We start from the raw sequence: 16678 nt of genomic DNA, 5'->3' as shown, positions 1-16678 counted from the left end.
GCTCCCAATTGCGCTCACTGAGAGAAAGAAATAAAGGAAGTTTATGCGGAAAACCTTTTAGTTAGTATAACTCACTTATTGGCGGCAAGAACACTTTACGTTTGGTTCACTGTTGAAAATTGCAGGGAATTTATAGACTTGTGAATCCCTCCTTCTGCCATTTGACACACTAAAGAAAGCGCTGATCATTGTTAATTTACTACAATCCTCCAAAATGCTGACTGCGTGTTTCCTAGATTTCTTTTATTAGTGGAAAAAGTCAGTGACTTTATATTGTATGTTATTTTACCAATTAACCCAAAACAATCCTGAATCAATTGATGAAGGATAATTCAAAATATTTCTTTTTACAGCCATGATTACGCAGTATTTCCTTCTGGTGAAAATATTTATCTCCATAAACCCAACAGTTTTACAAGTGAAAGGCTTGAGAACTTTTTGAGAGAGTAAATAAAGGGCTTTGAATTAAACATATGCTTAGATTTGCTAAACTTTGAGGATTTTCTGATGTCCAACCACTGGAAAAGTCCTGGTTGACTTACATTCGATTTTGGCTGGAATTCCTCAAACTCAAAGAAGTTACATTCCTCTTACCACAATAACATCTTAATTTAAGAGACACTCTCGGAATTCAAAGAAACACAAGAAGCAACATCTTTTTTTCACTAGAATTTAATAGATACACCCACGGACAGCAAATCTACAATTTCCTTCAGAGCAATCTCATGCTAGGAGCTTCCGGACATCATTTCCGGCCAATTTAGTGGCCTCCGGTCTCGCCAGCCTGATCCTTGGGCTTGTATCCGAACTGCTCCTCGGGATTGTGTGGCCAGAAAGTGGGTTTGTTGAGTGGATCGATGGCCACATCGGGATAGGACTCCCTGAAGTCCTCCAGGGTCATCTGATCGAATGGCAACAGCGACTTCAGACGCGCAATCTCTTTCTGATAATTGGCAATCCTCGCCTCCGACTCCTGCTTGAACGTCTCTATCTCGCGCTTCACCTCCGCCTCCTGCTTGTCCACCTCGCCGGAGAACGTGTCCTCCGGATAGGGAATCTTCACGGCCTCGTACTGCTTCTGGAAGCTGTCCACGAGACCAGCCACGGGAATGGCCTGCTTGTAGCGCGCCCAGTCGATCTTCGGCGCCGTCTCAGGATTGGCCTGGACGCTCCTCAAGTACTTGTCGCTCCTGGACTTGAAGGCGATGAAGTTGGCGCGCTGGTTCGCAGGCACACGCTCGGCCAGAGAAGCCCAGTTCACACTTGATTGTGTAACACGTCGCGCTGCCATTTTCTACCACTGCAATTTGCACAGAGAAATGCTCGATTAATATGCAAATTCGCCAGCAAAAGGCAATGACGATGGATTGGGGACAATGTGTCGCTGTCGCACAGCGTGACTTACCTTCAAATTACGGGGAATTTACGGGAGAAAAGCAAATTTTCACTGCACTTCTAGCGCTCGATTTGCTGATGGCTGTCAGGCAACAAATTCACCACACCGGAAAATTCCCCTCTGCGCCAGAAGCGCCCCAAGCGGAGTGTTCAGTAAACTGTTCAAAAGATTTCGCGCTTCTCAGAAATAAAAAAAAACGCATTTCTTTTCTTTCTAACTCTTGGACATTTATTGCAACTATTTATAGGATTTTCGATGTTTCAATACTCTCTTTTTTTTCTCACTTCAAAAGGGATTATCTTACAGTCAAAGATCTAATTATTGATTGGAATATTCATCAAGAAGAAGGAATAAAAAATGTTTCAAGACATGCTAAATTTACAAATTTGGTTTAGAGGAAAATTTATATATATTTATATATACTTTTCTTTCTGTTTGTCATCATAAAAGCCATTTTCTATCAATTCGCCTTTATCCTTAAATATCTCAAGAGGAGAAAAGTTACAGTTAAAAAAGTTTATAGTGATAAATGCAAAATGTTTTCTCTTTTTTTCACTCTCTTTCATTAAACACTGAAAATCACTACGGAATTCTTCTCTACAATCTCACTTTTTTGTTTACTTCCAAATTGGCTACGAGATTTTCTTCCTTATATTGTAGATTGTAACTAAATAAAAACCTTGCAGAAACTTACGTCACAGGGCTCATCATAAAGGTAAAATACTCACGTGCTGTGCGCTCGAGAACGGGCGCTCGTGTGCGCTTCTTAGAGTGTGCAGTACTCCACGAGAATTGGGATTGACTTGACTTGCTCGTCGATGTTGTGCTGCGCCAGGTGCTTCGTCAGGGCGTCCGACTTGCGCAGCAGCTCGATCACGGCCTGCAGGTTCTCCACGATCTCCTTGGTCATGGTGTCGGCGCGCGTGGAGATCAGCTCCGCCAGCTTCGCGCCCACATTCGCGGCCACGAGGAGACTCTCGAGATCCACGCTGGGGCCACTGGCGGCCGCCGCGCCGGCGCTCTGCCCGAAGACAACCAGCAGGATGCTTAAGGCAATCAGGGACTCGTTCTGCATGACCAGGTGCTGCGACGCCAGCATCGCCACCATGCACTCCACTGCGCCCTCGGTGCACGCGAACCTCGCCAGGCTGCCGTGATCCGCCACCGCCATCGCGGCGCCGTCGTGCCGCTGAACGGCGTACGCGTTCTTCACGAGCCACGCCATTAGGCGCAGTGACTCACCCGTGACGCCCGCGTAGTCCGTGGAGTTGCTCCACGTCACCAGCTGCCGGATGAGCTTCTCGTTGGCCAGCAGCTCCAGCGCCAGCTTCTCCTGCCCATCAACAGTCATGCGCAGCGTGCCCAGCAGCTTGAACACCACCCAGGGCGTGTGGATCTCCAGCATGGGCAGCAGAATGCCCACCAGTCCCGCCTCGATCACCGCCGTCTTGTTCACCTTGGGTATCACGAGATTGCGTAGCGTGCTGAGCAGCGCGTGCTGCAGATTCACGTCGTCGCTGGTGCTGTTGTTCTTGGCCAGGATGGCCAGCAACTTGTGCATCACATTGCCGCGCACCATGTCGATGCAGTGGCTGTCCGTGCGCGCGAAGTTGCCCAGCGCCAGCACGCCCGTCGTCACCAGGTCCACGTCAGTCGCCTCCAGCCAGGCCTCCATGTTTCCCCGGAAGGGCGTGGAGTAGAGGTAGCTCATGGAGTCATCCCCCGTGAGGATAAGTACGATTAGATCACATGCCAACTTCATAAGAGCGCGCGCATCGCTGCTACTGCTCGCCAGCGTTTTGTACTTCTCCAGCAGCCTGTAGATTGTCTCACACAGGCCGTCCTTCGCCAGCAGCAACTTCACGTCGTCATTCTCCGCCTGGTAGTGCAGCAGTTCCAGGCACATCTCGCCCAGGTCCGGATGCGTCGACGCACCCAGAATGCGAACCAGACTGCGATTCAGTGACGCGCTGAACTTCAGATCCGGCACGTTCTCCGTGAGAATGCTCAGCGGCTGCAGCGTGTTCTGCAGCAGCACCTCCGGCAGGGGCTTCCGCTGTGACGCCGCGTCGGCTGTGGCCTCCAGTCGGCTCAGGATGCCTAGATCCATGGCCTTCTTGGAGAATTCCTCGCCGCCCAGGAGGAAATTCGAGATGACGCCGCATCGAACCTTCACGAATTGCTCATACTCCGCACTCTCCTCCGCCACACTCACGTCCAGCAGCTTCACGAGGCTGTCATCGCCCTTCAGCTCCACTATCAGACTCCTGGCGTCGTCATTCAGATAGCAAATGTTGCCCAGAGCGCGACACGCTTGCGTCACGAGCTTGATCTTTTCTACCTTCTCCGCCTCGCGGATGAACTTTAGCAGGAGTTCAATGGTGTCCTTGGCGGTGAATCTCTTCCGCTGACCGGCGATCTTCGCCACATCGGCTATGCACTTGGCCACCTGTGCGCGCGTGTCGTCGCTGCCGGATGCAGTGGCGAGCAGACTGTGCAGCGGCGCCGCCAAGTCGGCGTCCTCGTAAGTCTTTGGGTCTGCCGCGGAGATTTTGGCCAGCACAGAAGCCACACTGTCGCCATCCGCCAGGGTGATTTGCCTCAGTTCCTTTATCACCTCCTCCACGCCGCTGTCTTTTGCTGGAAACCAAACGGAATCCCATTAGACACACCATTTCCAGCCCTCAAACACCCTCCACAGCTGTGCATTTTCCCAGAATCACCCACAAATTCCTCTCCGGGAGTGAAAAATTTCCCCGGAAAATCAATTAATCACTTTTTGTTTACATCACGACAAGGGTGAGCAAAAAAACCCCTGGAAAACCCGGAAAAGGCGACTTTCCTGGCCTCAACTTACTTGCCATGGTGCAGTTGAGTGTGTGATTATTGCATTCACGGTGGCTTTACTTCACTAAACTATAAAATACAAAAGAAAATGTAAGAAAAACCTCAGAGAAAACACAAAACACCCCAAGCGGAAGAAACAATAAACGTGAAGAGTTGCTCACTTCTTTGCTCACTTTTCCCGATTGGCTCCGTTGTTTTGCGGCAAACAGTCGCTCGAGGCGCTGCGGTCAGGTGTCAAGAATCCTTGTTTTTGTAAACGTTTTTCTCGAGATCGTGTGAAAATCGGGCAATTCCACAGGTTTTGGACACTTTTCCACCACACTCAGCCATGGCAGATGATCTTCAGAACTACAAACTGCAGCTTCAGCAGGTGAGGAAGTGCTAGTGTGGCGTGAAGGGTGGGAAATTGACGTGTGTGTTTGGGATTTCAGGTGGAAGTGGCCTTGCTCTCAGATCCCGACAACCAGGAGCTGCTGAAGCTGAAAAAGGACCTCGAGGAGGTGATTGACCTGACGCGCGACCTGATAAAGACACAACTGGAGGAGCAGAAGAAGTCCTCGTACATCGGGCCGGACACAGACAAATCCTCGCTGTACGACGACGACATTGACCAGGTGCTGAGGGCGGCGGAGCGCATCCAGGACGAGGAGAAGCAGGCGAGCTGGAAGATCGGCGACAAGTGTCAAGCCAAGTGGACGGAGGACGGCCAGTACTACGACGCCACCATCGAGGGCATCACAGTCGGCGGCGAGGTCAGTGTCATCTTCGACGCATATCAGAACCGAAGTACAACAACGCTCAAGGAGCTGCGGGAACGCACCACACGCAATGAAGTATTCCCATCGAGTAGTAGCAACAAGTGAGTCCTCTTGTGGACCTCAGAAAGGCCCTTGCTGACCCCGATTTCTCCCTTCCTTGCAGACGCCGCCACCCGAACCAGAAGGAGTATCTGAAGAAGAAGAAGATGAAAAAACAGCAGCGCTTCAAGGAGCTGGAGCAGGAGCGCGAGACGGAGAAGAACAAGTGGCTGGCTTTCACCACGAAAAGTGCCAAGAAGTCGGGTGGCATTCCAAAGAGCATCTTCGCGTCCCCGGACAATGTGAACGGCCGCGTGGGCATTGGCACGTGCGGCGTGGCCGGGAAGCCCATGACGGAGACGAAGACGTGCGAGAAGTGGCGCAAGGGGATTTAGATCATGTTCACTCACACTTTCAGATACGTTTCTTTATTGGAGACACCGAAATATAGCTGGCATTTACAGAAGTTCACGATTCTTATGACGGTTTCAGTTGCGGCGGCGGCCCGTTGACCATCGAGCGGTACTGTCCCATGGGTGGCGGCGCCATCATGCCCGGGCCCAGGCCCATCATGGACGGCGGCCGGATGCCCATCATGTGTGGCCCCATCATCATCTGCGGCATTCCGGGCGCGCCGTGCGGAATTCCCGCTGGCATCATGCCCGGCCGAGGCGGGGGCGCCAGTGTGTTGGGCGGGGGAATGGCGACGCCCTTCGGCGGCGGCTGGGCGAAGGGATTCTGTGCTATCTTGCCCGCCTTGAACGCGGCCGTGGTGGCATCGATGAGGTTCTGCGCCTGCTCCTCCATCCACTTTTGGTAGTAGAATTTCACGTTGTCCTTGTGCTTGCGGCCCGTACAGTGCGTCTTACGCACGCTCGGGGAGTCGTGCGTGAGGTACGTGTCACAATAATCGCAATAATACTTCGGCATGATGCCTATTTGTCGAGAAATTTGCACACGAAATGATTTTCTGCGGATGTAAACAAGGCAACTGTCATGGATTCACGAACGCCCAATAAGGAATGTCACAGGCTTTCCAGTGGAACGTCATAAGACAAGATTGGATGAGAAAACGCACCAAAATATACATCAATCACATCAATAATTTATCCTTTTCATTTCTACTCTTTCAGCTGCTTTCTAGAAGCTGAGAGTTGTTATGGCTGTATAATATCCCTTATCATCAAAAGACGCTCGATCGGATAAGTGAATCTCCGTCAATTGAATGGATCCAAAAGGAAAATCCTTGAATTCATCCAAAATTCGCGAAGCGTTGAATGTTTTGCGGTATCTAGAGTTGATCAGAGTCATGTGCAGCTTTACATTGGGTGATGGGCTCTTAGTCTTGCCGAGCTTCTTCTCCCCGAAAACTGCCTCAACATGATTAGCGATTTTCTGCAAAGCCTCTGATTGAATTTTCGCGTAAACAACTCTTGTTCGCTCCGGGTTGCTATTCATGATGTCTACGCCCTGGATTGTGATCTCTGCCTTGCCTCCGAAATCCACCAGGATTGCTTGGATAGCGTCCTGCTCACCGTGCAGAAGTTCTCTGGCCTTTGTTACCTCATCTTCATTCATGAGAACCATCACGGTCAGAGTTAAGTGGAGTTTCAGTGGGTTTTGGAACATCTTCTCTGTCAAACCATCCACAGGAGGTCCAGCCAAAACAGCCCTCTTGAACTGGTCAAATGCCTGCTTCACATCCTCGCTGCAGCAAGGAATGGACACGAAGTGTGTCACAGCGGCATTCCGACGAGATGAAGCCACCAATTCCTCAATCTGTTTTCTGGCTTCCTCGGCATATTCCTCGCGCCCAGAAGTCACTACAATTGGCTCTTGAGGATCACTCAAAGACACCGTAATCTGGGTTCTTGTTGTCGTCTCCAGTCGCTTCCTTTTGACGCCTTCCTTCCCAAAGATCTTTTCGAGACTCTCCCGCGGAACGTAGAAAGACATGCTGAAGGTATGCCCTTCAGCCTCCTCAACCTCGCGATCATCCATCATTTATAGGGAGATATTTAAATTGCACACTCTTCTGCGGAGAGTTTTTCCTCACTTGCCAGCCAATTTTCGCGATTCCTTTGTTTACACTCCTGATTTTTCCGAAGACTTTGACAACCGACGCAGAGCCGCATTCAGGGACAATCGAGCATTTTACTCCTAGTCTAGTCACATTTTCTCACGGAATAACTTTATTGGAGGACTAAAAACCGATGTAGATCACAAGGAGTGGGGCTGACAGTGAAGTGGTCGCGGAAGAGTGCCTAGTGTTCCTCTTGCTCAAGGAGCAGTGTCTTGATCTTCTGCAGGAGCTCTTTCTTTACCGTGTCCGGAATCATTGTACGCGCCTTGGGGGTGACTTGCTGCACCAGCTGGTCCACATTCACCTTCCCGTCCTCCGCCTTGACAATCTCCCGGCAGTTGAGGCGCACCTGATCCGTCCAGCCGCACTCAATCAGCCGGTTTCGCAGCAAATCCTTCAGTCTGCCAACATAAAGCAATTGTAGACATTCTCGCGTGAATTGCGGGACATTTTGTCGTGAATTTACCTGGCGCGGTCTCCTGTGAGGATAGTGACTTGATCTGTGGCTCGCTTGGGGGACATTTTTGTCAGGAAACTGCACTAAAACTACAATGTTTTGGTTCTCTGCGCGTCCGGGTGTTCATCTATTGCCAATGACGGCCACACGAGGCGCTGCGTAGCGGCGAGATGGCGTCTCGGATGGAAGGGGAAACAGTGGCGCCGAGGCCGCGTGCTCACTCTCGCGCCTCTTGCGAGTTCAGTATCATTTTGGCCAGTGATAGCGAAGAATCGGTGAATTTCTGTGCAGCAGCCCGAATCATGGCAGACAGCACTTGGATATGGGTCGGCGCGAGTGTGGGTGTCATCGTGGCGCTCATCATCATACTCTTTCTGCTGCAGTGAGTAGAAATCCAAACGGAAAATCCTCTTAGCACGTCTCGCACAGCACATTAGCATTCCCGGTCATAAATTATCAGCTCTTGGACAATGTCCACTGAAGTCTTATCTCTGGCCAGAGGCTCGAAATCCACACGATGAATATCAATTTTTTATTGTCGCGCGCTTTTGGTGCAACAGAGGCGGAACAAGCGACGATCGTGACCCGCGAAAGCGCGCCAAAAAAAAGCCCGCCAAAAGCAGTTCGAAGGCAAAATTTCTAGAGACCTTGCCCAAAAATTGCCTTCTCATTCTGGTTTTTGTGCCTCAAATTCTCAGCATAATAAACATAAACACATTTGTGACTCACTGAGATGCTCTTGAGTTAATATCTCGCGCTTTAATGGTATCCGAAATTCTACAATCCATCATTATTCAGCACTTTTTCGCTCGATATTTATTATTTAGTATGTTTAACGAGCTTTTGTCGTGACAATGAGTCAATCTTGAAACACTATTTCTCATAACTTCTTGTGTTTCCATAGAGGATTACAGGTGAAAACAGTAAAAATGCGGCGGAAATAATTTTCCTCGCTGAGTGTTTATTTCGTTGTTTCCAAAAAAATCATCATTTCTAAAAGCAAACGAAAATCAAGGCCGCATATAATCTTAATTGTGAAATCTGTATTCATCTTATACTGAAAGGCAGAATTTTGATGATGTCCAAAATGTTGGTGCTTTTTTTTTTTTTAAAAAGAATTTGAATTCTTGCTGAAACGGGTTTTCGTCATTTTGTATAAATTTAATATTTTATTAAATCCGAACTGAAATGCTTGGAAAATTAGGTCATTCTTTTCGTTTTCTGTGCATTTCATATTACTCGATTTGTACGATCATGGAAGAAGATTGGTACTTTCGATAATATGCGGTGGAAAAGATGCTGAATAATCATGCAAATATAGAAACGCAATTGAAATGACGCAGAACTTTAAAAATTAAAGTGAATTTCTGACTTAGTTCGCAAAACATAAATTTTTTTTATGCTAAGAGTTAATTTGCGACTTGTCTTGAGTTTTTGTTGTATTTTAATATAGAGGAGAGTGAGGCAGATTGAGACACAGAGTACTTTTAGAGCTTAAGAGATCTATAAGCACAGAATATGAAGAAAAAGGCATAAAATTTCTATTTTGTCATATGAAAACACTTTGACTTTCTCACCTCAAGTTTAGTGTCATTAGTTTAGTTTAATGTCTGGCCAAATCAGCCCCACTCTTCCGTATTCACAATAAACTTCTGTTCATTCGTAATTAGACACAAAAATCATGGGAATACAAATGAAGAGAAGGCACAAAGCGATAGCGGTGCGCAAGATCGCCGAGTGAAACAATTAACAGTTGCGGATCACAATTAATTTGACCAAGTTTGTGCTTTCTAGATCATTTCGCTTGGTCGTGCTTGTCTTCTTTCCGCCGCGCGACTCCGAGCGCGAGTTTCTCATCTTCCTTTCTCCTCTCTTTCTCTTGCAGCAAATACTTCCAGGGCGGCAAGTTCCGCAAGGACGACGTGCTGATGGACGGCAAGGTGGTGATCATCACGGGCGCCAACACGGGCATCGGCAAGGAGACAGCGCTGGACCTGGCACGCCGCGGCGCCAAAGTGTACATGGCGTGCAGGGACAAAGGGCGCGGCGAGGAGGCGCGCCTGGAGGTGATTGAGAAGTCTGGCAATCCGCACGTGCTCTTCCGGCCGCTCGACCTCGCCTCGCTGGCGTCCGTGCGCACCTTCGTGGAGAACTTCAAGAACGAGGAGGCGCGTCTGGACGTGCTGATCAACAACGCCGGCGTGATGATGATTCCCAACAAGAACCTCACAGAGGATGGCTTCGAGATGCAGATTGGCGTGAATCACATGGCGCACTTCCTGCTCACGAATCTCCTGCTGGACCTGCTGAAGAAGTCCGCGCCCAGCCGCATCGTCACCGTGTCCAGCTTGGCGCACATGTCGGGGCAGATCAACAAGGAGGACTTGAACAGCGACAAGTCCTACAACAGAATCACCGCCTACGCGCAGTCCAAGCTGGCCAACATCCTGTTCACGCGAGAGCTGGCCAGGAGGCTCGAGAGCACCAGAGTCACGGCCAATTGCTTGCATCCCGGAGCCGTGAACACTGAACTGCTGCGCCACATTCCCACGTTCCTGGTCTTCATCGGGCGGCCGTTCCTCATGCTCTTCTTCAAGACGCCGCGCAACGGCGCCCAGACGCAGATCCGCCTCGCCGTGGATCCCGTTCTCGAGGACGTCACCGGAAAGTATTTCAGGTGAGAGAGAACTCACGCAATTTCTACGGCTTTAAACGTGTCCCATTCTTTATGATAATTAACAGTGAACTTTTTGAATGGTAATTGCAATTTTATCGATTTTATATTACAGAAAATTAGAAATCTAGTGTCAATTTGGGTATTTTTGACTAATAATAGTCGTGATAGAAAATTGTATATCAGAAAATCGTGTGAAAATGAGTCAAAAGGTGTATTGAACTGCTAAAAATAGCTGAAATGAGACTGATAAAGTCCAAATTTCTTTAGAGATCGAAACACTTATTTACTCAGATTTTTGATGAGTTTAAACTTGAGTTCATCAGAAAGTTTGATTGGCAAATATGATTCATTTAAATAACTTTTATGGTGGTTTACGGATGTTTTTCTTTCTCCCAAAACTCTTTAAAGGCCCTCAAATCCTTGTTTATGACTTTGTGCCGATCAAATCTTAAGAAACTTGTCTTCTCTTGTCCTTCCAGCGACTGCAAGGAGGTGAAGCCGCGGCCGCAGGCGCAGGACGACGAGATGGCGGCTTGGCTGTGGGCGGAGAGTGTGAAGTGGACCAAGCTGTCACCGGCGGAGGCTCAATAAAAGGCGCTGGAGTCTATTTAAGAGTGATTTTTATTGGTCTGTCTGCTGGGAAGCGCATGGGCGGTCTACAAGTAGAGGCCAGAGTAGAAGCGGGGGTAGGCCAGGGAGCGGTAGTACGGGTAGCCGTAGCCGTAGCCGTAGAAGCGGGCGCCGGTCCAGTAGGGCGAGCGGTAGTAGGCGAAGGCGTGCGACTCGGACTCGGACAGATCCTTCTCCTCGGCGGCGAAGACGGCCACCACGGCGACGAGGGCGAGCAGGAAGAAGAGCTGCAAGAGAGAGAGAGAGCCACAGAGTTAGTCACAGTCACTTTCCAGCACTCTGGCACCGTTCAACCTTGAACATTTTGATGGTTTTTGGGGGTTGTTTTGTGGTTGTTCTCAAGAAGACACTCAACAAGCGAACTGATGCTCTCCGGACGCGCTCGCTGGGCTTTTATACGCGCCGTCCGAGCCCATGTTCCTCCGGGAGTGACGCGTCTTTTTCGAAAGGCAAACTCGCCCAGCCAGTGCGTCAAGAGGGCGGCAAGTTGCTCCGGGCCGGTCGCTTCTGACCACTGGTGAACTTGAATTTTGAGTCACACCTTCGACAAAGTGATTGCGCATTGTCGTATTTGCGTTCCGCGAGGAATTTCCAGAGAGACAAGCACGAAGTTCATCAATTGCTTTATCGATCGCCCTCGATTTAGGGAGGCTTTAATGAAAAATGCAAGTACCATTTTCCCACGTGATTGAAGAGAGGCGACAAACGTGAGGAAATAAAGCATGTGTTTTACATTGATTTGATATTCCGACTGAAAATGAATAAATCACAATAATTTTGGTGTTTGTATTCGGAATGTGTTCAACAAATTGGTGTCATTTAAATTACTATTCGACAAACAATGGCGAAAACGTGGAAGCGGACAGACGAGAAATATTGATCAGAAATTGAAAAAATGAATTATTCCTCTTGACTTTAGCCCATGTAATTATGTTCTATTACACAATCATTAATAGAACTTTTGAATATCTTCTTGTTCTGTGGGAAGGAAATTAACGTGAATGTGCGTTCAAACGCTCGATTTTTCATGAATTTATTAAGTCAACTTCTCTTGTACTTATTTAAACTTTCATCAAATTCACCCCCAACTTTCATGATGTTCAACTTAATTGAATTATTTTATAATCCTAGGACAATGATAAAAATACTGTTTGACCTTTTAACTAAATCTCAAATCAACATTGAAGAAATTTGTTGAAAGTTCTCCCGAAAAATGAAATGAATAATGATGAGAAATGACAGAAAATGTAAGTTTTCACATTTTCTATCCAAATGTTCTTGTTCTTGATGAATTTCTGTGTTGTTTTGATTGTTATTGATAACATTTGAATTTTCTATTGATTTTTTTTCCTCTGAAAATCGCAAAATCGTTGAACTCAATTTCAAAACGACTATTTTGCCTACTTTTCGGGGTTTAGTTAAGAGAATCGTGACGATGCTTGAAGTTCAAGTTGAAGATCAATTTATTTATTAATTGGCGCTCTAGGTAAACACCAAATTATCCACGATATCCAATGAAGCCTAAAGATCACTAAAATTAACTTATTCGAGGATTTATTGGCTTTCTTTTATTCTCAACAGCTTCTTATGCAAAACATTTACAACATGATTCGGAATGGAAACGGGCAGGAGATTCTTCGGGGGCGCTTTGGTGGAGTGCGCGGCGATCAGCCGTGATGGTGGCCATGATGATGTCCGTGGCCCCATCCGCCGCCGTGCCCGCCGTGACCGCCATGGCCCCAGCCGCCGCCGCCGTGATGATGATGATGGCCTCCTCCCCAGCCGCCGCCATGGCCGCCATGTCCACCGTAGCCCCCGTAGCCGCCGCCATGCGCGGACTCGGCTGTCTCGAAGATCTCCAGGGGATGCGCGGCGGCGTCTGCAGGCGCCGGATGGGCCACGGCCACAGCCGCCAGCGTGACGACGCAGAGGCAGATCAGGAACTTCATCACGATGTTGTGTTTAGCACTTTTCACAGCAGAACGGTAACTTTGGCAGAGGATCTCTCTTGGGATTTCACAGATTGACTGGCGAACGAGTTGTGATACAGTGTCCGAGATTCGGCGGTCTTTTATACGCCGAAAATTCTGACTGAGGGAGCTTGTTTGCCATTTTTTCCTCCTTTGTCCGCGCGCTTTTTGCATGTGCAGAAGCATGGCGAAGAGGGGGTGGCGACAAAAAAAACTCGCGTGTGAGAAAATCATTACCGTAAATTATCATTGAGGACCAGCGCTCGAGTTGTGGCGATCGGAATGATAGATTCGCGGGAAGAGCTTCCGAGAGCCATAAGGGAAGTGAGATTTCCAGGTGTTTGAAAGGTTCGAATAGATTAAAATAATGAGAGGAAGGAATGAATGTCTTGTGTTTCAGGAACTTGAGTATCAAAACAGACGCTTCTTTTAGATGTTTGATATGATAATTTTTAATTTGGCTTGACTAATTATTTGTTATTTACAATCATTTAGTACCTTCGGAAATCTATAATCACCAATTGACAAAGATTTTTTTGTATATGATCAGGACAACTTTTCCATGGAAGATAAAATTAATGTGAAATCAAATCAATTAAAAATCTTCTATGGATAAAATGTTTAATGTTCAAGAAAAAACCAAATCAAATTGATTTTCATATTGCACAAACAATTTTTCACTGATGTAATTGTGAATCCGTTTGTCACACATATAATTTTTTTAAATGCAAATTTAATAAATTATTTAAAATTAAGAGATCTTTGCCTAATTGGCGCTGCGCTTACTTTGTGCAGCAAAGTGATAACTTTTCCGCGGGATTCAAACATGTCCGAAATGTTTCTTTTTGCTCTACATGCAACTAATCGCGCGCGATCGTGTCACAGCGCCATCTACAAAACCGCTTAATTACCGATTCGCGGAAGTCAAATAGCGAAGTGTAGAACGCGTCGAAGGAAGTGAAAATGGATATTAAGGAAGAACTGGTGGAGTCTGAAGATCGCGAGGAATGTGAAGAGATCCTTTGGAGTGACTTTGTGAAGGAGGAGTTCGAGATTCAAGAGCCGGAGCAGCTTGATATTGAAAAGTGAGTTGGGAAAATATCACTTTTTTGCCTTTGCAAAAAATGTTTCTTTCGTTTGACAGGAAAACCGTTGGCTTGGAAAAAGATGAAGAAATAAGTGGAGAGAGGAAGCGCAACGAGAGGAAAACCTCTGGAGTTTCCTACAAATGTGCAATTTGTCAAAAGGTTTTTCTTCAAAAATCTCGTCTGAAGTCTCATATGCTTTTCCACTCTGACGAGAGGAATTTCGAGTGTGCGTTTTGCTCGAAGAAATTCAAGAGCAAGTCAGAGATTTTCCCACACTTGAAAATTCACGTTGAAAAGCCTCGACAATGTCCGCATTGCAAGAAATTGTCTAAGAACTCCATATCACTAAGGCAGCATATAAAACAGCTTTGCCAAAGTGCACCAAGATTGCCAGAATACTTTTGCAATGTTTGCGGAGAAATTTTTCTGACTCAATTTCTTCATAAGCGACATTTGACGATTCATCAGAGAAAATTCGAATGCCAAACTTGCCATCTTGTTCTCTCGTGCAAACAAACGCTGAACAGACATATGAAAATTCACACCGGTGAAAAACCGCATGTCTGCGATATTTGCGGTAGAGGATTCGTGCAAAAGACCAATTTGAATAGTCACAGAGAGCTTCATTCGAGTCCTGATTATCCGCCGATGAAGTGTCCCTATTGCAGCAAGATGTTTGAGAGGAAACAGAACTTCAAGAAGCACATCTACAAAACACACAAAGGTCTTCCGGTTCAGCCGAATGGTAAATCATTGTATTTTTCCATAGTTTCAGTTATTTGATGAAAATATTTAATTTTGCAGGATCTTCTCTCACATGCCGGGTTTGCAAGGAAGTCTTCCTGAATCTGGATGAATTGATGGTTCACGTGAAGGTTCACAAACTTTCCAAGTCTTTTGAGTGCGGAATCTGCAAAAGAACCTTTAGTATTAAGGGAAATCTGAAGAGACACATTAAGGAATTGCATAAGGAATCGAACTATGAATGAATTCTAATTTTCGTGTGATATCCAAAGATGAAAATAATGGAATGCTGCAATGTCTCTAATAATGAAGTTCTTTAGGTTAAAAGATTTGAAATTTAAGTAATTACAGAAATATTGAATTAAATTGATTTATTAGATGAATTAAATTTGAAAAAAAAACGCTTTTGGACTATAAATTTTCGTTGTTAACTTTCATTTTAAGATCTCTTTTTTCAACAAACCTTTTGCGTGTAATCTAAAATTAGAAACAATCTGCAAAATTCATCTTTTATCTACGTTCTAGTCAACTCTGGCGATTCAACCACTAGCAATGCGATGATGAGTGGAAAAATGCGTGAAAAATCCCCCGAGAAAATTGTCTAGATCAGATCGACAAAAATCACACCCGCAAAATTTGTGATTTCACACAAGAGTAAAAACTGTTTTTCCCAGAAAACCAGCGTCTGCAAGAGGCGGGAAAACGTGTGCGCAAAAGAACAATTCAACATTGAGACTTGAAGAAGCTTTTTGATGACTGACTCCAAGTTCAAGTTCAATCAATCAACTGCGCAAATTGATTAATTATAGGGCAATTCTTGCGATGAAGACTAGAAGATTTGGACAGTGTAAAAACACACCTGGAAATTTTCTGCATAAATAACATGTCTTTTTTGTGATTTTCCTCGCGCGGTGGAATGAACTGATTGAAGAATGAAGAATCCCCGCGCGTGTGAATTGTAGAGACATGAATTGCTCATTGTTGAGGCTCTTTTCCATCTTCCATTGTCTCCGCCGTTGATTTTCTAGGCGGCGATGTCGGAGATTTCAGGTAATTTCGGAGGGTTTTGGATCAATTTGCGCCTGAGCGATGGTAAATCCCCTCGACCACAGTTTAAACAGCAAGACAAGACTTGCTTATGAAGGCGCAATAGACGCACTCAATTATTAACATTGCAGTGATTCATGATGTTTTTTGGAATTTCAATATTCGCTGACCTTCGATCGCGTAACCGTGAAAAATCTCACTTGATCTTGTCGTTTCTTCGTGTCATTCGATCGCGATCTTCCCCAGACTCTTGGGCGAATTTCTTGAGACTCTGCGGCGATTTTGCGTCATCGATTTGCAACACCTTTCGCGATTTCGAGCATGAGTTTTAAGGTCTCTGACTGAAAGAGTGGCAAAATGAGCGTAAATCGTGAGAGTTTTGGGGATTTCCGTGGCATTTCACTGGGTCAAAAAACACCTCAAAACAGGCAATAAACAACCAGCAATGCGACAAAGTGTCATTGCCGAAAGTGTGTGTAATTAAATTCATGACTCAAGGATCAGAATTTGTGGACATGCAAGAATTTTATGCAACATATTCACGCAATGATCGGAAGTAGGAAGTGTTTGCTTATATAATATTATGTAAATGGATAATCACCATTATAAGGAGGAAGGTGGGAAAATATAGGTCAGTTTCTCTTCATCTCAATGTTATCAAGTATTTGTGGACCATTGTTGATGATTTTTTTTGTGTACAAAGGGTGAAATTGAAAGGCAATTTATGAAATCTTTAGTGTTTTTCGAGGTCTTTTCTTCATGCGAAGATCGTACAAATCAAGTTTTGATCTTTTTCTGACATCAAAAATTATTTCTTTGTTCAGAGCGCATCGTCAAAAGAAAACTTCATGAAACTTCCTAAAGCTTTCAAGCTTTTAAAAATATGCCTGATGCGGGTTTCGCCCAGCTCAATTGAGTTTGTTGAATATTGAAATAAACAAG

At 46.1% G+C, this 16678-nt stretch overlaps 9 protein-coding genes across 9 annotated transcripts; 3 read left to right on the top strand and 6 right to left on the bottom strand.

Annotated features, from left to right (window-relative positions):
- Positions 1–654: 654 nt before the first annotated feature.
- LOC132259249 (ATP synthase subunit d, mitochondrial) lies at positions 655–1507 on the bottom strand. The gene is made up of 2 exons (XM_059756808.1): positions 1406–1507; positions 655–1300 (listed from the first exon to the last, which is right to left on the bottom strand). Exon 2 carries the CDS (start codon positions 1289–1291, stop codon positions 761–763), a length of 531 nt encoding a protein of 176 aa, XP_059612791.1. The 5' UTR covers positions 1292–1300; positions 1406–1507; the 3' UTR covers positions 655–760.
- Positions 1508–1608: 101 nt separating this feature from the next.
- LOC132259319 (GTPase-GDP dissociation stimulator vimar) lies at positions 1609–4415 on the bottom strand. The gene is made up of 2 exons (XM_059756892.1): positions 4254–4415; positions 1609–4036 (listed from the first exon to the last, which is right to left on the bottom strand). Exons 1-2 carry the CDS (start codon positions 4258–4260, stop codon positions 2163–2165), a joined length of 1881 nt encoding a protein of 626 aa, XP_059612875.1. The 5' UTR covers positions 4261–4415; the 3' UTR covers positions 1609–2162.
- Positions 4416–4457: 42 nt separating this feature from the next.
- Positions 4458–5500, top strand: LOC132259322 (survival of motor neuron-related-splicing factor 30). Its single transcript, XM_059756895.1, has 3 exons — positions 4458–4613; positions 4675–5102; positions 5165–5500. The coding sequence occupies exons 1-3, from the start codon at positions 4572–4574 to the stop codon at positions 5433–5435; spliced, it is 741 nt and encodes a 246-aa protein (XP_059612878.1). The 5' UTR covers positions 4458–4571; the 3' UTR covers positions 5436–5500.
- LOC132259324 (U1 small nuclear ribonucleoprotein C) lies at positions 5486–6120 on the bottom strand. The gene has a single exon (XM_059756896.1). It carries the CDS (start codon positions 5968–5970, stop codon positions 5518–5520), a length of 453 nt encoding a protein of 150 aa, XP_059612879.1. The 5' UTR covers positions 5971–6120; the 3' UTR covers positions 5486–5517.
- Positions 6121–6180: 60 nt separating this feature from the next.
- Positions 6181–7166, bottom strand: LOC132259321 (activating signal cointegrator 1 complex subunit 1-like). The gene has a single exon (XM_059756894.1). It carries the CDS (start codon positions 7042–7044, stop codon positions 6181–6183), a length of 864 nt encoding a protein of 287 aa, XP_059612877.1. The 5' UTR covers positions 7045–7166.
- Positions 7167–7198: 32 nt separating this feature from the next.
- On the bottom strand, positions 7199–7706 carry LOC132259325 (enhancer of yellow 2 transcription factor). Its single transcript, XM_059756897.1, has 2 exons — positions 7590–7706; positions 7199–7524 (listed from the first exon to the last, which is right to left on the bottom strand). The coding sequence occupies exons 1-2, from the start codon at positions 7643–7645 to the stop codon at positions 7305–7307; spliced, it is 276 nt and encodes a 91-aa protein (XP_059612880.1). The 5' UTR covers positions 7646–7706; the 3' UTR covers positions 7199–7304.
- A 28-nt stretch (positions 7707–7734) lies between these two features.
- On the top strand, positions 7735–10852 carry LOC132259320 (retinol dehydrogenase 14-like). Its single transcript, XM_059756893.1, has 3 exons — positions 7735–7962; positions 9466–10257; positions 10737–10852. Exons 1-3 carry the CDS (start codon positions 7751–7753, stop codon positions 10846–10848), a joined length of 1116 nt encoding a protein of 371 aa, XP_059612876.1. The 5' UTR covers positions 7735–7750; the 3' UTR covers positions 10849–10852.
- A 1702-nt stretch (positions 10853–12554) lies between these two features.
- On the bottom strand, positions 12555–12836 carry LOC132259057 (uncharacterized). The gene has a single exon (XM_059756603.1). It carries the CDS (start codon positions 12834–12836, stop codon positions 12555–12557), a length of 282 nt encoding a protein of 93 aa, XP_059612586.1.
- Positions 12837–14148: 1312 nt separating this feature from the next.
- LOC132260329 (gastrula zinc finger protein XlCGF57.1-like) lies at positions 14149–15021 on the top strand. Its single transcript, XM_059758371.1, has 2 exons — positions 14149–14690; positions 14750–15021. Exons 1-2 carry the CDS (start codon positions 14477–14479, stop codon positions 14932–14934), a joined length of 399 nt encoding a protein of 132 aa, XP_059614354.1. The 5' UTR covers positions 14149–14476; the 3' UTR covers positions 14935–15021.
- The last annotated feature ends 1657 nt before the right edge of the window (positions 15022–16678 follow it).

The sequence above is a fragment of the Phlebotomus argentipes genome, unplaced genomic scaffold, assembly GCF_947086385.1.
Source record: "Phlebotomus argentipes unplaced genomic scaffold, Phlebotomus argentipes genome assembly scaffold_18, whole genome shotgun sequence".
NCBI lineage: Eukaryota > Metazoa > Arthropoda > Insecta > Diptera > Psychodidae > Phlebotomus > Phlebotomus argentipes.
The sequence above is the reverse complement of the archived record's forward strand: the minus strand, read 5'-3'. Positions and strand labels throughout refer to the sequence as shown.

What these genes read in the sequence shown, in the direction of transcription:
- LOC132259320 (XM_059756893.1), top strand. Translation starts at nt 7,751, where the DNA reads ATGGCGTCTCGGATGGAAGGGGAAACAGTGGCGCCGAGGCCGCGTGCT. An exon ending in ATCATACTCTTTCTGCTGCA is followed by an intron (nt 7,963 to 9,465) that starts GTGAGTAGAAAT and finishes TTTCTCTTGCAG; the next exon opens with CAAATACTTCCAGGGCGGCA. An exon ending in GTCACCGGAAAGTATTTCAG is followed by an intron (nt 10,258 to 10,736) that starts GTGAGAGAGAAC and finishes TTGTCCTTCCAG; the next exon opens with CGACTGCAAGGAGGTGAAGC.
- LOC132259325 (XM_059756897.1), bottom strand. Translation starts at nt 7,645, where the DNA reads ATGTCCCCCAAGCGAGCCACAGATCAAGTCACTATCCTCACAGGAGAC. An exon ending in CTCACAGGAGACCGCGCCAG is followed by an intron (nt 7,525 to 7,589) that starts GTAAATTCACGA and finishes TTATGTTGGCAG; the next exon opens with ACTGAAGGATTTGCTGCGAA.
- LOC132259322 (XM_059756895.1), top strand. Translation starts at nt 4,572, where the DNA reads ATGGCAGATGATCTTCAGAACTACAAACTGCAGCTTCAGCAG. An exon ending in ACAAACTGCAGCTTCAGCAG is followed by an intron (nt 4,614 to 4,674) that starts GTGAGGAAGTGC and finishes TTGGGATTTCAG; the next exon opens with GTGGAAGTGGCCTTGCTCTC. An exon ending in CCATCGAGTAGTAGCAACAA is followed by an intron (nt 5,103 to 5,164) that starts GTGAGTCCTCTT and finishes CCTTCCTTGCAG; the next exon opens with ACGCCGCCACCCGAACCAGA.
- LOC132259324 (XM_059756896.1), bottom strand. Translation starts at nt 5,970, where the DNA reads ATGCCGAAGTATTATTGCGATTATTGTGACACGTACCTCACGCACGAC.
- LOC132259321 (XM_059756894.1), bottom strand. Translation starts at nt 7,044, where the DNA reads ATGATGGATGATCGCGAGGTTGAGGAGGCTGAAGGGCATACCTTCAGC.
- LOC132260329 (XM_059758371.1), top strand. Translation starts at nt 14,477, where the DNA reads ATGAAAATTCACACCGGTGAAAAACCGCATGTCTGCGATATTTGCGGT. An exon ending in TCTTCCGGTTCAGCCGAATG is followed by an intron (nt 14,691 to 14,749) that starts GTAAATCATTGT and finishes TTAATTTTGCAG; the next exon opens with GATCTTCTCTCACATGCCGG.
- LOC132259249 (XM_059756808.1), bottom strand. Translation starts at nt 1,291, where the DNA reads ATGGCAGCGCGACGTGTTACACAATCAAGTGTGAACTGGGCTTCTCTG.
- LOC132259057 (XM_059756603.1), bottom strand. Translation starts at nt 12,836, where the DNA reads ATGAAGTTCCTGATCTGCCTCTGCGTCGTCACGCTGGCGGCTGTGGCC.